At 38.0% G+C, this 13924-nt stretch overlaps 1 protein-coding gene across 2 annotated transcripts; it reads right to left on the reverse strand.

The window, feature by feature from the left end:
- Positions 1-78: 78 nt before the first annotated feature.
- LOC127776639 (uncharacterized) lies at positions 79-11285 on the reverse strand. Of its 2 annotated transcripts, XM_052303124.1 has the most exons (18): positions 11145-11285; positions 9407-9472; positions 8880-8961; positions 8145-8295; positions 7535-7682; positions 6791-7136; positions 6049-6232; positions 5020-5121; positions 4584-4919; positions 3833-3916; positions 3596-3754; positions 2995-3078; positions 2758-2895; positions 1806-1918; positions 1285-1492; positions 1105-1198; positions 907-1024; positions 79-744 (listed from the first exon to the last, which is right to left on the reverse strand). In XM_052303124.1, the coding sequence occupies exons 2-17, from the start codon at positions 9453-9455 to the stop codon at positions 924-926; spliced, it is 2379 nt and encodes a 792-aa protein (XP_052159084.1). In that variant the 5' UTR covers positions 9456-9472; positions 11145-11285; the 3' UTR covers positions 79-744; positions 907-923. The 2 variants fall into 2 exon arrangements, with proteins under 2 accessions (XP_052159084.1, XP_052159085.1); XM_052303125.1 differs by lacking the exons at positions 79-744; positions 907-1024; positions 1105-1198; positions 1285-1492 and adding an exon at positions 2005-2099 and having other exon boundaries at positions 1821-1918.
- Between the last annotated feature and the right edge of the window lie 2639 nt (positions 11286-13924).

Here is a 13924-nt window from a genome sequence, read left to right on the forward strand (position 1 = left end):
AGCATGGCAAACGAAATTATTATAGAGTTAATCAGTTAATGAAGGATTGACAAAAAAAAATGTTTGGCTAATCAATTGTTTTTTCTTCAGATGATGCTTTGATTCACGCAGAGTTGATCAGTAGTTGCAGCTAAAAACAATTGAGTACGGAGTACCATTTTTTTGGTTGGTGACATAATAGAGGTGCATAAACTACATAAAAAAGTGCATGTAGAGTACACAATAAATAACAGGGAAAACACTGCTTTGTGGTAGGACATGTCATGTGGCATAGTATTCTTGAATCAATTCGCGAGGCCTGGAGTGAATGAATCATTGGGTGAACATGCAAATGGCACTGGGTTTCACACTCACCACAGGCACAGTGACGAAAAACTACGAAGAGAGTAGCAGTAAAGCACACGCTGGTGCAGTGAAGAAGTTTTCTAGTCATACTGGTGATGATCATCACACAACAATCATGCTATCGAAATTGTCGCGCCTAGCTTGCTGACAGGCTACTGTACACATTTCAGCACCTAAAAGCTAAAGCCTATATATAGAACTTCCATGAGCGAGGATGCACACTACTTACAGACGAGGTCGCAGTTTTTTTTTCATATATAAACAAGCCGCTACGATTGATGAGTTGAGTTTTGCTTAAGCAAGCAGAGACAAATCGGGAACCAACTACACCACGGGAAGAGCTGCTTTGGCAAGAGAAGCATCACGCATCGGCATCTAAACAAAGGAATCTATTGCTAGCTGCAGAGAAAAGAACTAATCAGAGGCATGAAGCAGATAGCAAGAGAGAACAGGCAAGATTTCATATTACGGTGAGTGAGACTCTGAGAATTGACTCCAACATAACAAGAGAGTAAATGCTCAAGCCTCGTTACAGCTGAAAAAAAGGGAAAGAACAGGTACCTGGCAATTTTCGTTCTTCATGACTGCTTACAACTTCTAGCAGGGCCCCTACGTATCCTCTTCAAAACAGGGCGAGGGGTACCAGGCTGAGTTTGTGAGGAGTCGCCTTCAGCATCATCTGATAGCAGATTGTTAGTTCACGAAAAGGAGATCAGCAGAAAATATGCACTTTCATTGATTGTGTTTTCGTCTACACACCATGCTTATCTTCGCTGTTGTTTTTGTCCATCGACCGGGTCCCATTGGATGATTTCCTTTTCTTGTTGACAACCGTTGAGATTAGTTTGACGTCCTGAAGGCATAACAAGAATAATTTATTTCCTTCCGTTAGTTTACCCTCCAACAAATTGTACAAGTAAGATTTGGATTTCTAGTTACCTTCACATCTTCATCTTGAGTAAATTTTTGAGACTGGCTGTCATCGGACCTAGTTTCTCTTGCATTTACCTTAGCCACCTCTTCCTGCTGGGTAATCCTATCACGCTTATCATGTTCAGATCGTTTCTCACCTATCACAATGACACCACGTGCCATTTGTTGCTCTGCAACCTCACATTTCCCATTGAATGGTGGCATGTAGCAAAACCTGAAATTTCAGAACTTTCTCAATAAATAGAATTCCCAATGCAAATACCATTTTATCTTATATTATACCAAATATAACTGCAACCTGAATATTCAACTGGTGAACTGGTGAGCCAACAAGATGAACTTGGCTAGTATTCTTTCTATACAGAAATCTCTCATCAAGTTCACCCCAGAAGGGTGCAATTGATCTTGCAAACTAAGAAATGAACTTTAACATATAGCTGATATAACATTGGTATGCCACAAAAAATACCCTTACAATAGAAAATGCAAACCCAAATGTTAAAAGAGAATGGTTGGTTGATACAAACCATTCATCTGGCAGAGACTTTGTATCGAAGCCTGCATTCAATATTCTCCATTTACGACAGCTGTAGCACTGAACCCACTCATGATCAGCCTTATTGCGCTCCCTCCCTTTTCTCTGGATAAAGAAAGTTAAATGGAGTGAATAGTGCTTAAAAAGAGAAGAGAATGGAATATTCTGAAAGTCAAACCAGTAGGAAGTACTAGTAGCCTGGTGGTGGGAGGGAATGAGTCATGACCAAGATCGACAGTGTGCCAATGCAATTGTGTGCATTCAACAGGAAAGCACATCTCCTGATCTACAAAATTATTAACACATGTACACATGCAATTTATATGTAGCTTAAGTGGGGTGCTTGTGAGGCGTGTCTTCTCTGTGCTCTGTACCGAAAAGGAAGGCAAAATGAGGACTTAACTAATGTATACAACAATCTAAAACTGGATTTGAGAGCATGCTATAACGAGAACGATTATAGTACATATAACATAATCTATGCACTTTTTACATAAACTTAACCCATTATCCATTTATCAACCTACAATAGTGAAAGAAATATTGAGACAGCATTTTTAATTAAAGGTTCATGTACTATAGCTATCCCCTGATTATAATAAATTCTGTCTCAGTAATTTTCAAAATAAATCTGCTCATGTCCTTTTTTACACAGCCCATCTAAATATCCATTAATCCTAAATATTCTGAGTGCAGCCATGTTAGGACAACTTTTTCTCCTTTTTTTCTTGACTGAGGGTTGTTAACTTGTTACTCCATATATGCATGATCAAAAGCTGTGTCAGCTGTCAGCATATGCTGTCAGCTACTCTATACCTTGTTATTGTCATTTGGGAGATCTAGTGACCATTGAATTCAAAGAAAAATTAAAGAGGACTTCATGGCCAGAGATGCAAGTGTTATCTAAAATATTTTCAAATATGAACTAAATCATGCATTCATACCAATTCAAGAGTGTCAAAATTTGTATCCCAGTATTCATCCGCTTTCCTACCAAGCCACTCCTCCAGTTTAGCATACATTTCACAATCTTGGAACCCTTGTTTACTGTTAAGAACCCATGAATTACCATCTTCATCATCCTGCAGAAAAGAGGAACATAAAAGTTTGTTCAAGGGACACCACAAGGAAAAGTAACAGGAACTGAATTACATGGCAGATAAGTATATTTGGAAATATACAATAAGGTCTGTGATATCTGCAACTCCAATTACTCCACGTCCCATGTCAGCATTATGCTTTTGACCTCCAACTCGTTTGTAAGACTGAGAAGAGAACACAAAATAGAAGTTCAGAATAAGGGTGCACATGTCACGAGGGAAGGTTATCGTTCATACTAATTTATTTATTGTGCAACATGAAAGCCAAAAAGTGCAAATAGTTTCCACAACTAAACATTAAACAAAATATGTGATTAAGACCTGTTTGCAACTACAGCTAAATAAAATTCAATAAGAAGAGGCACAATCTCATTATAATTCCTGCAGATAGTTGTGGCATAGCATTCAACAGACCTCAAATTTCCCATGATCAACAAAGATGGGGCTAAATTTTGCCCTCCAACTCTACACTAGAGAGAGAGGGAGAGGGAGACTTTATGCAGCCTGTTTGTGTAAATGTATTACGGTTTGTGTTCTACTGTTCTATATCAAATGTTGATCTTGAACAGTTGCATTTGCATGTGTGCTTCAACACGGAGAAATTATTCTAGTGCAAAAATGGTTTTGGAGAATTTTGTAGGGGAACATGCTGAACGGAAGAGGACAAAAATGCTGACTTTACCTCTATTAGACGGCCATGCCAATACAAGAAAATTCCACAGTTCATTCTGTCCCATTCTACATTGCTCCTTCCAAGGGTCAATTGAATAGTCCTACCCATTATTTCACCAGATATAACAGATGTCTTGTTAAGGGTCTTTGCTAAAGGGCGAGTTTTGACCTACCAAGAAAATAAACAGTAAAAGAAAAGAATATGAATGTGCCAAAACATAGAGAGAAATGACATATGGGTATTTACCGAAGACCCTTGGACAGAGATCTTCATCCGAGGATTCAGGAACATAACTTCCAAATAGGACTGAAGAGAATAGTCCAATGGTACCTAAAAAATACCATGAAACAATTAGTGAAGCCAGACCATGTTTTCAGCATTTCCATGGAACAAAGTTTACTGGAAAAATAAGCCATTAACACTGATGTCTTGATTAAAAATCATGCACACACACACACACAGTACATTCAGAATAAGAGTACAGATTGTGAAGCCTATGCGGCTACATCTCATCAAGGTTAATCAACCTTCAAGGGCAATATACAGACCATAAATAATTTACATTTCCCAATGCCACAGCAACCCATCAGAAGGATATAATAAATTTCAGGTTTATATGTAATTGAAACTGAAAATTGGCTCCCATCTACAAGATAAAAATTAAAAATAAAAGAGTAAACTTCACAAAACTACAGGTACTTTGATCAATATATCAGAAAACTACAGATTTAACATCAGTTTTATCACAAAACTACAACTTTTGTAACCACAATAGTGCTATGGATATAAACTCTAAAAATCTGTAGTTCTTTGATAACCTCATTACTAAATCTGTAGTTTTGTGATACGATGCTTTAAATCTGTAGTTCTGGTACAAATTTCGCGCTAAATCTGAAGTTTTGTAATACAAATTTTCAAAAATTTGTAGTTTTGCGATAGTTTGGTCAAAGTATCTGTAGTTTTGTGAAATTTGTCAAGGAAAGATTGTAATCCATACATTGTTACTTGTTTGTCCTGGGCGCAATCTGACTCTTCTTGAACGGATTAGTATGTCTCCACGACCATGGTGGACAGGATCTTCAGATGGCTTCCCTGAACTCCAGTCCAAGGTGTAATCTGCACCCCATCTATCTAAATTCCATATATAAATCTGTGTTCCAGTACCGTCTTCACCAAATATCCCTAGCTTTTCTCCAATGAAATACTCATTGAAGGGAGAAAATTCCTTAATAGCATTCAGGTTATATTCAGCAGTAGCTTCAGATTGGACACTTGAATCAACTTCCATGTATTGCCCTTCTTTACGATATGTCACCACAGGTATCTCAAGATTCTGCAGCAAATAGCACTGTGTTAGCTACGTTTTACAACTGAGCTACCTAGCTTTAGAGTTCCCAGTAGACTAAGAATGAAGTACATAGAGCCGTGCTTACATCTTTATTTTCATTAAAAGACTGAGATAGGAAGGCCACTGATCTGGAAGATGAAGTTTGGGTTAGCACAATTGCATCTCTGCCAAGTTTCATAGCACCAGTCTACAAAATAAGCACCAAGAAAACAGTAAACTCAACAAGAATAAGAACAATTTTTCACATAAACAAACATCTGCAAGTATAAATTTAGGTCGAACAAGAATGCAATACGGTAACTGTTTTGAACACTAGCACATGAAGTGTATGGATTTGCCTCTTAAAATCAATAAAAGGGCTAAAGGAGCATGAACAGAGGGTGTGTTTACTGAATAGATATTCCTAACTTCTAATTGACATAACTAACATTTATTCAAGTTCATTGGTTGAGCAGTTAAATACTGTACAGTCCAAGACTTTTAAGTCATGCTAGCTTACAGACAGAAAAAAGAAATGAAAGGACGTCAGCTTTGAGATGCTGTTCACTGCATAGCAAAATGTTACACTCTGCCTCCAAAATCCGTGTTAGCGCAGTTCTTATGTGGAGCAGGCCTATGTTTGCATAGCACTCCGCTTACACTTTCATCCTGGCTCGTACAATGGTTGGAGAACCAAGGCTATAAGCCGCTGACCCTCACCCACCTAAACTTCCAAGATGGTACTAAACCACCTCCTACAACCACAATTGGGCCATGGGCCTCAACTACACCACACTACAGGTGGCAAACGGGCTACAGTGTTACACAAAACCTACCTAACTAGCACCCATGGTGAATAATATGCTGCAGAAAGCATGTTCAGAAGTGTATTGGATAATACAGAAACAAGTTCTAATTTACTCACAGGTAATGCATCATATAAGCCGATAACCAAAGTTTTGTATATGGAATGCAGACAACAGAGTTCCCGGTACATTTTAAACAAGTCAGACATGCCACATCAATACAGCATAAAATCGGCTTGAGATGTGAAATAAATTATTTTTTAAATTATTAAATATCAGAAATGTTAAGAAACTGATAACCGGAGAGGAGGATGACGCCAACAGGTTACCTTAAATCCAATTCCAAACCTCCCAATTTGATCCTGGCGTTGCTTATCCGGTCTTTTGTGACCGAATGAGATCATTCTCATCATTTCAGCACAAGTCATTCCATGCCCATCATCAATTACAGACAAGACAGGGATTTTTTTGTCTGCTTTCTTCGAAAACAATGATTTGACTGAAATATTCAACCTTCAAGAAAGGTAGGAGAACAAATAGGAAGTCAGCTCAATCAAAATAACACAAATGCACCCCCCCCCCCCCCAAAAAAAAAAAGGGGGGGGGGGGGTAATCTTCAAAATACGCTAACAACAGAGTCAAATTAGCAAAAGCCTCAAATAGTCTTTAAATTATGTATACAACACTACCCTCAGAGAGGAAATGCTTCGTACACAACTACACATATTACTGAGATTACATTCTGTAAATACTACAACAAAAGCAGTAAATATGTAAAGTTTGTATACTAATAGAATGGGCATGTGCATATTCATCTGGAAGAGATGTAAAACAAGACAATAAAGAAAACTTAGTTTGGCATAGTGGAAGATTGTAGTCTAGAGCTTTAGTTCACTGTTTTGCCACAATAGAAATATTTTGTAACTATAATCAGTAAAGAAACCCTTAACTAATTAGATCGCATGTTGCAGCACAGCACAATACCGGAAATGCCAAATCAGCCCTAAAAATTATCTCAAGAAAAAACAGCACCCAATCTCTGGCTACACAACCTTGAAGAAATGGGCATACCTTGATGCATCTGCATCTCTAGAATTGTCAATGAGCTCTGCTATTGCTCCAAAGACCCAGCCAGCATGTGTCTGACTGAGTGTTCGCAGATAACTAGGATCCGTGCTGACAAAATTTTTTGCAAGAGTGGTGGTTCTCTTTTTCACTATTGGATCTAAAATTCTAGGGCCATCTTCAACAGACTCACATGGTGATGATTCTGGAACTGATTTGTGCAGCTCTGTGACACGCGAAGCATTCATCTCCTTAGGATTTGGGCCACTATCACAAATCTCCTCTCTCAAATATGACTTTGGATTCATCGAGCCAGATTGGAAATCACTTCTGTATGACCTTTTTAAAGCATCTGTCATAGCAATATTCATGTGTCATTCTGGTGGCATAATAGACAAGTGAATAAAGTTAAATACCACAAAGAAACGAATCAGCAAATAGCTCATAGCTGACTACACGCATATTATGGTGTATATCTTTGATGTTAACTACAGAGAGAGCTTCCTCCAACACCATGGACAAGTGAGAATACAAATGAAGTAATAAAAAAAAGAAGGGACTCCAATTGCAACTCTTGGGGATTAATAGACCAATATTGATGAAACAAAGATTACTGGAATGTATTGCCAATTGTTAAATTTCAAGTTTTTTTTTATATAAAATTAGCATAGGGTCAGCCAAAATAAAAGGAGAAGTAAACCATCCAAGCATAGCATTCCTGTTCAACAATCAGCATAGGAAAACTCTCACCAGATACTCCAGCCATCGGTTTGCAGTCTCCAGGATCTTTTTGCTCATACATGACCACCGCATGTGAGAAGTTAGGGCGTTCATGAGATTCATGAGATTGAGGAGGGAAAATATGTAAGGCAAAGGAGCTGAATCTAACTACAGCAACCTTCAAAAAAGCACCGAAAAAGAACAAGGACCCCACATTACAGGCAAGAAAAGAACAGAGAACATTGCTAATAATGTTAATAATAAAATACAAAATGGCAAGTAGAGAACAGAACAATGCTAATAGTGCTAATAATAAAATACAACATGCCTACTGACTTGCAGGGGAACAAAACCCTGACAAAAGTTGATTAATTGGAAGATAAAAGGTACTACAGTGCATGGCCTCCCCCCTATCAGCCTATATGTCCCTGTTATTTGTCCCATGTCCGACACCTACCCCACCTAGTGCGGGTTCTCAGTAAGAAGTACGATAGTATCCAAATGGTCAATCCTTTGCCCCATTTTACTTGAACAAATAAGTAACAAAAAAAGATAAAATATCTTGTATATATTTTTTTTAGAGCACCTATCTTGTATATTTTTATTAGCAATTATGACATGCAATAGAAACAATAATTACCCTCTGATTGTCCCAGAGGAAACGCATGAACTTTCCCCATTCAATATTCTGACGATCATCTTCAGGTTCAGGAAGCAGTGAAAATTTCAGGAAATCACACTGCTGGTACACCTTAGTTGGCACAAACCTAACAATTGACCAAACCGAGGGCCTGTAAATGTGAAAAGCACAGACATAAGATACCTCCATGAAATTAAGAAACAAATCACCCCGCCCCCCACAACAACACACACCCAAAAAAAAGTCATGGTTTTTTTACCGACGTGTTGATTAAATGTTTGTAGATTTGAGTAAATTAACAGTATAGCTGCAGCAATTCACTTTAGTAGTATATATTTTTACAAAAGCTCTACCACTATTTTGATGATAGCATATGAGATTGGGTAGTTGTAGCATGGCATTTAACAGGGGGTATGTATGGTTGAAATCATTGCTGGTGACTATTTATTTTGACTGAGAGCAATGGAGGGCTCAGGGTCTCTGACAAATACTGTGAAACAGCGGGAGCAGTCAGATGATGCTAGTATGAAAACATGAACACACCAGCATTGAACTTTATAACAGAAGAGGAAAACCCACTAATACACACTGTAGATTGTAGATTTAACCAATCGATGACAGTATGCGATAGAGAACATCAACAATATTTATCTGATGATAGTTTTGGCCAATGGATGATGATGTAAAACTTGTAAAGTATTCACAGATCAGGAAAAGAAAAAGAGATCAACTTACACTTTAACTGGAATATCACAGACTTTGGTGCGGCATATGTTCTTAGAATCTTTTTGTAATAATACATAGTTCAAGCCACCACCTACCACAAAAAAATATATCCTTCAGGCAAAAATTCACACAGTATGTATTCTACCAAAAAGGATAATTCTAACAACAATATAAAAGAAGCAAGCATCATTCATAATTGATGTGAGTAAATGTTAACATATTGGCATTACTACCATTTTTAAGTTATAAAAAAAGGCTGGACAGGTTTGCCACTTCATCACATGTTAAAGTGAGTACTAGGACCCTATCCACATCTATCAACACTGTTGATCAGTTAAAAGTACAAAACTAGAGCTGTTAATATAAACTTAGGAGTATAGGTGATAGAGTTTCCACAGATTTTGCAATATGTGAAGTTTCAGGGGTACAAGTGGACTTGGTGCAGTTTCCTCTTAATTTTGCAGTGGAACCTGGTCTACAGAAAGGATATGGCCAATTGGCCATCCTTTATGGAAACGCATCTCATATAATCATACCTTGATTTTCATGTGGCGGCTCATTCAAATCAAGTGTTTCATCCGCCATCTCCTTCTCTTCACCCCCTATGAACAGCAACAACCATCAAATGATAACTATATTTTCTAAAAGCAAAAGATCATCATGCATGTAAACTGAAACTGAAACCAAGCATGAGTATTAACTAAGCAGGTCAATTGTCATTCTGGAGTAACATATGACCATTAAACAAGCCAGTAGATCCAGAAATGTGGTATAGTAGACTCACAGTATCGTACATCATTAATCGTTCAAACTAGATGAAGCAAACTTACCAAATCCCAAGTTACATGACTATTCATCTATAATTTATTAAATAATAAATGCCAAAAGAAAAAAAAATCAGCTGGGCAAACAGGCCAATCCGACCAAAACTCATCACAAAGGTCAAACACGACAAGAATTTGCTGGTGAATAATATATCCCAGAATGCTAAATACATGCCAGATAACATGCTTAAAACTATCCAGATGAATCAAACTAAGCAATGCTACAAATTATAAAAACATCAGATTCAGCCCTACATAACTACATAAGTCAGGTACAAGCAAGCAGCAACGAGGCTCAACTCTCCAGTATATTAAAATGCTAAATGCAGCTCCAAGGCTTCAATGAAGGCCATGACTCATCAAATGCCCTCCTTACAGCCTCGCATAACTCAACATATTAATGTGATTCCACTATAGAAGAAAGAAAGCAACAAAAAGTACTTGAGATCACGGTCCAAAGTGGTGATTTATGTCACTTAACACCTCCAATCATAAATATTTGGCATTTAGGACAAGATTTGATTAAACTTTTAAAACATTCACCATTAGAATAAGCTTATGATGCTATGATAGAACTTTTCAAGGCAAATCTACACAAAACTAAGCATTTGAGAAGTTACTCATGGTCAAAGTTTCAAAAGTTTAACCAAATCTTGTCCGAAGCATTAAGCATTTATTGCAGGAGTGAATACTTTGGTTACACACCGAGCTCGGTAAAAGACACCACCTTCAACCCCCACAAAAATCCCAAAAGACTCCGTCTTCTATAAAGACCATGAGCACCCAAAAAAAAAATTCTCAGCAAACAAGTTCTTAATGCGCATCAAAGGCATCAATAGGATTGCAAAGTAAATTACCAAAAAAAACAGAGAGAGAAATAAAACTGAAAGCGGAGAGAGAATGGACCACCTCCACACATTTCTACCCAAGAGAAAATTTTGGGCACCCGAATCTCCCGATCACGCACCAACCACTACGCGAGCAACCGCAAAGCACGTCACGAACACCACCACTACCCACTTCACCTCAAAACCCAAACGTCAAAGGCCACGCACAGTAACTTTTACCCCCAAAAAAAAAAGAACAGGAGAAAATAATCAGAGCGGTGAGGGGTTTGAACTAGACACATTTTTCTCAAGGGAGAAAATGAAAAAAAAAATCGAGCCTCCGATCGCGTACCAAACCACTGCACGCAAGCGAGTCGTGAAACCACCACCAAAAACCCCACTTCGCCTCAAAACCCCAAACCCCCCCAAGCCCCGGTTCTCGCAAAAAACAACCACCCACGAGCACTCCGGCGCCGGCCGCGGAGCGCATGCACACACGCACACACGAACCACCGGAATCCACGGCGGTGGTAGCGAATCAACCCCCCCACCACCAAAAAAAAAAACGAAGCGCGAGTGATAGCGGAAGGAAGCTAGGGCTTGGCGGTGGCGGCGGGCATTACCGGGAGGGATCGGAGGCGAGGCGGAGACGGAGGCGGCGGCCACGGCGGCGAGCGCGCAGCGGGTGAGGAGGCGGCGGCGGTGGGATTTTGGGCGCGGCGAAGCGGGGCGTGTTTTGTGCTGGCGATACGAAGTAGCATTGAAGGCGGACGCCGCTTCCGCTCGCCTACTAGCCTTAGCCTATATAGCCTCGCCACGTGGGATTGTTCTTTTTGTTTCTTTTTCTTTTTTTTACCGTTGCAGTAACTGTGACGGTCCGCCAACCTCACACATCAAACCAAGTCTTTTCTTTTTCACCGTTGCAGTAATTTTGACCGTCTGCCAACGTCACACATCAAAACAAGTCTTTTCTTTTTCACCGTTGCAGTAATTTTGACCGTCCGCCAACGTCACACGTCAAAACAAGTCGCAAGGTTATCTCTTCTACCATAACGGCAGTAGTTTAGAGCAAGTTTAATAGTACAGCCAACAACGGACTTCAAATTATTTATAGCTAATCTAATAGCTTATTCATATAATAGTTAACTATAAAAATATACTCCCTCCGTCTCATAATATAAGGGACTTTTGAGTTTTTGTTTGCACTGTTTGACCACTTGTCTTATTCAAAAAAAAATTAGAATTATTATTTTTTTTTGACTTACTTTGTTATCCAAAGTACTTTAAGCATAGCTTTTCGTTTTTTATATTTGCACAAATTTTTTTTAATAAGCAAGTGGTCAAACAATGTAAATAAAAACTCAAAATCCCTTATATTATGGAACGGAGGGAGTACTACACTATTAATATTCAGTCACACCTCTCATATACATATAATGTCTTGTAGTCCATGTTGCAGCTGGCTACAAATCTGTAGCCCGCTTTTTTCTCTCTCTTCTGGATATGTGGTTATAGCTCAATATGTGGTTATAGCTGGCTTATATTCTGTTATTGTACCTGCTCTTAAAGATTGACACGAGGGGACCCACATTGGAAGACATACGGTCCCCACATATTAATGGCTATAATGGTAGTGTCGTTATGATAGAGAATAATTAATCATCCAGTCATGAAACAATTTATATTAGAGTAAATTTCATAAAACTACAGATACTTTGCACGATCTATCACAAAACTATATATTTAAAAAATTGTTTCACAAAACTACAGATTTAGTGTCTTCGTTTAGCATAAAACTACAGGTACTTTGCACAGTATATCACAAAACTACATATTTAAGAATTTGTTTCACAAATCTATAGATTTAATATCTTTATTTATCACGAAACTACAGGTTTAGTGTCTCCATTACACAAAGCTGCATGTTTTAGCATAAACATGTAGCTTTGTGATAATGAAGACACTAAATCTATAGTTTTGTGAAACAAGTTCTTAAATATATAGTTTTGTAATAGATTATACAAAGTATATGTAGTTTTGTAATAGATTGTACACTAAATCTATAGTTTTATGAAACAAGTTCTTAAATATATAATTTTGTGATAAATTATACAAAATACCTATAGTTTTGTGAAATTTACTCTTTATATTAAAATAATAAATACATTTTTAATTTATTTAAAATTTAAATGGGTTATTGGGTTTGCCATCTACACTTTTATTATCTCACCGCGTGAAATCACCGTGCATACCTTTTGTATTGTCTAACTAACCGCCATGAGTGCCTCACAACCACCAAAATTAAGTGTGTTGTGTGCATGGGCATGATCAGGTGAAATTTAGGTGCTTGTTTCCGTAGTTTGGTTTTAATTGAAATTACGTTGTTTTGCAGGAGAAGATGGGTAAACTTCGGTATCATTATCTTCCTCTAATAATCCCATTAGTTGACAATTATGACTAACCAAGCACACTTAATGCTCTAATGTTTTGTGGCAAGGTTTAGAAATAATACAACATTATAAATAATACACTTTTAATGGAAAATTGTCAAAAAAAAAGATGCTGATTGTTCAAATCACAAATTTAGCACCCTATATAATAACCGTAGTTTGATAAGGTACCTATCGGTGTTCGACAGGTACACCTGTCGAATAACAGCAGTTCGACAAATTAGTTGGCTTGATTAAAAAAGGAAAAGAGCAACCATGGATCCCAAGGTATGATAGATCCCACAGCTAGGGATGAAAACGAGCCAAGCCAAGTCAGGCTTGCGGTGACTCGTAACAAATTAGGCTTGGCTTGGCTCAACTCGATTAGGAAACCAAGCTAAAACTTGATCTCGGCTCGGCTCGTTTCCTGACTCGAGCCAACTCAAGCTGGCTTGCAAGATTTCCTATTGAAACACCTCTTCATATATATTTTGTAATCATTAAAAAAATCAAGAACAAATCATCAACATATAAAATTTAAATAAGTTTATATATTCAATTCTTAATATCTTAATGAAAAATTTCAAATTGACAAATAATAACTATATAAAAAATAAATAATCCATATAAGCACATGATGGCCTAGACTCACGAGCCAAACAAAGCAGCTCACGAGTCAGCTCGGGCTCGGCTCATTTCAGCAACGAGCTGAAAAAGAGGCTTGGGTTTGGCTCATTTGACTTACGAGCCGAGCTAAGCCAACCAAGCCCGAGCTGATGAGCTCATGCGCCCGAGCTTTTTTTCCACCTCTACCCACAGCCCACTCACATTCACTCATCACTGTCCAGATTCACAGTATTATAATGCGTCACATCCGGTATTAGATTCGTTTTTTTTTAAACGGTGGAGTATAGACCAAACGGCATATCTTAGCCTTAGTAAAATACTATAAATTTAAAGTTATGTATCCATGA

The sequence above is a fragment of the Oryza glaberrima genome, chromosome 6 (genome assembly GCF_000147395.1).
Source record: "Oryza glaberrima chromosome 6, OglaRS2, whole genome shotgun sequence".
Taxonomy (NCBI): domain Eukaryota; kingdom Viridiplantae; phylum Streptophyta; class Magnoliopsida; order Poales; family Poaceae; genus Oryza; species Oryza glaberrima.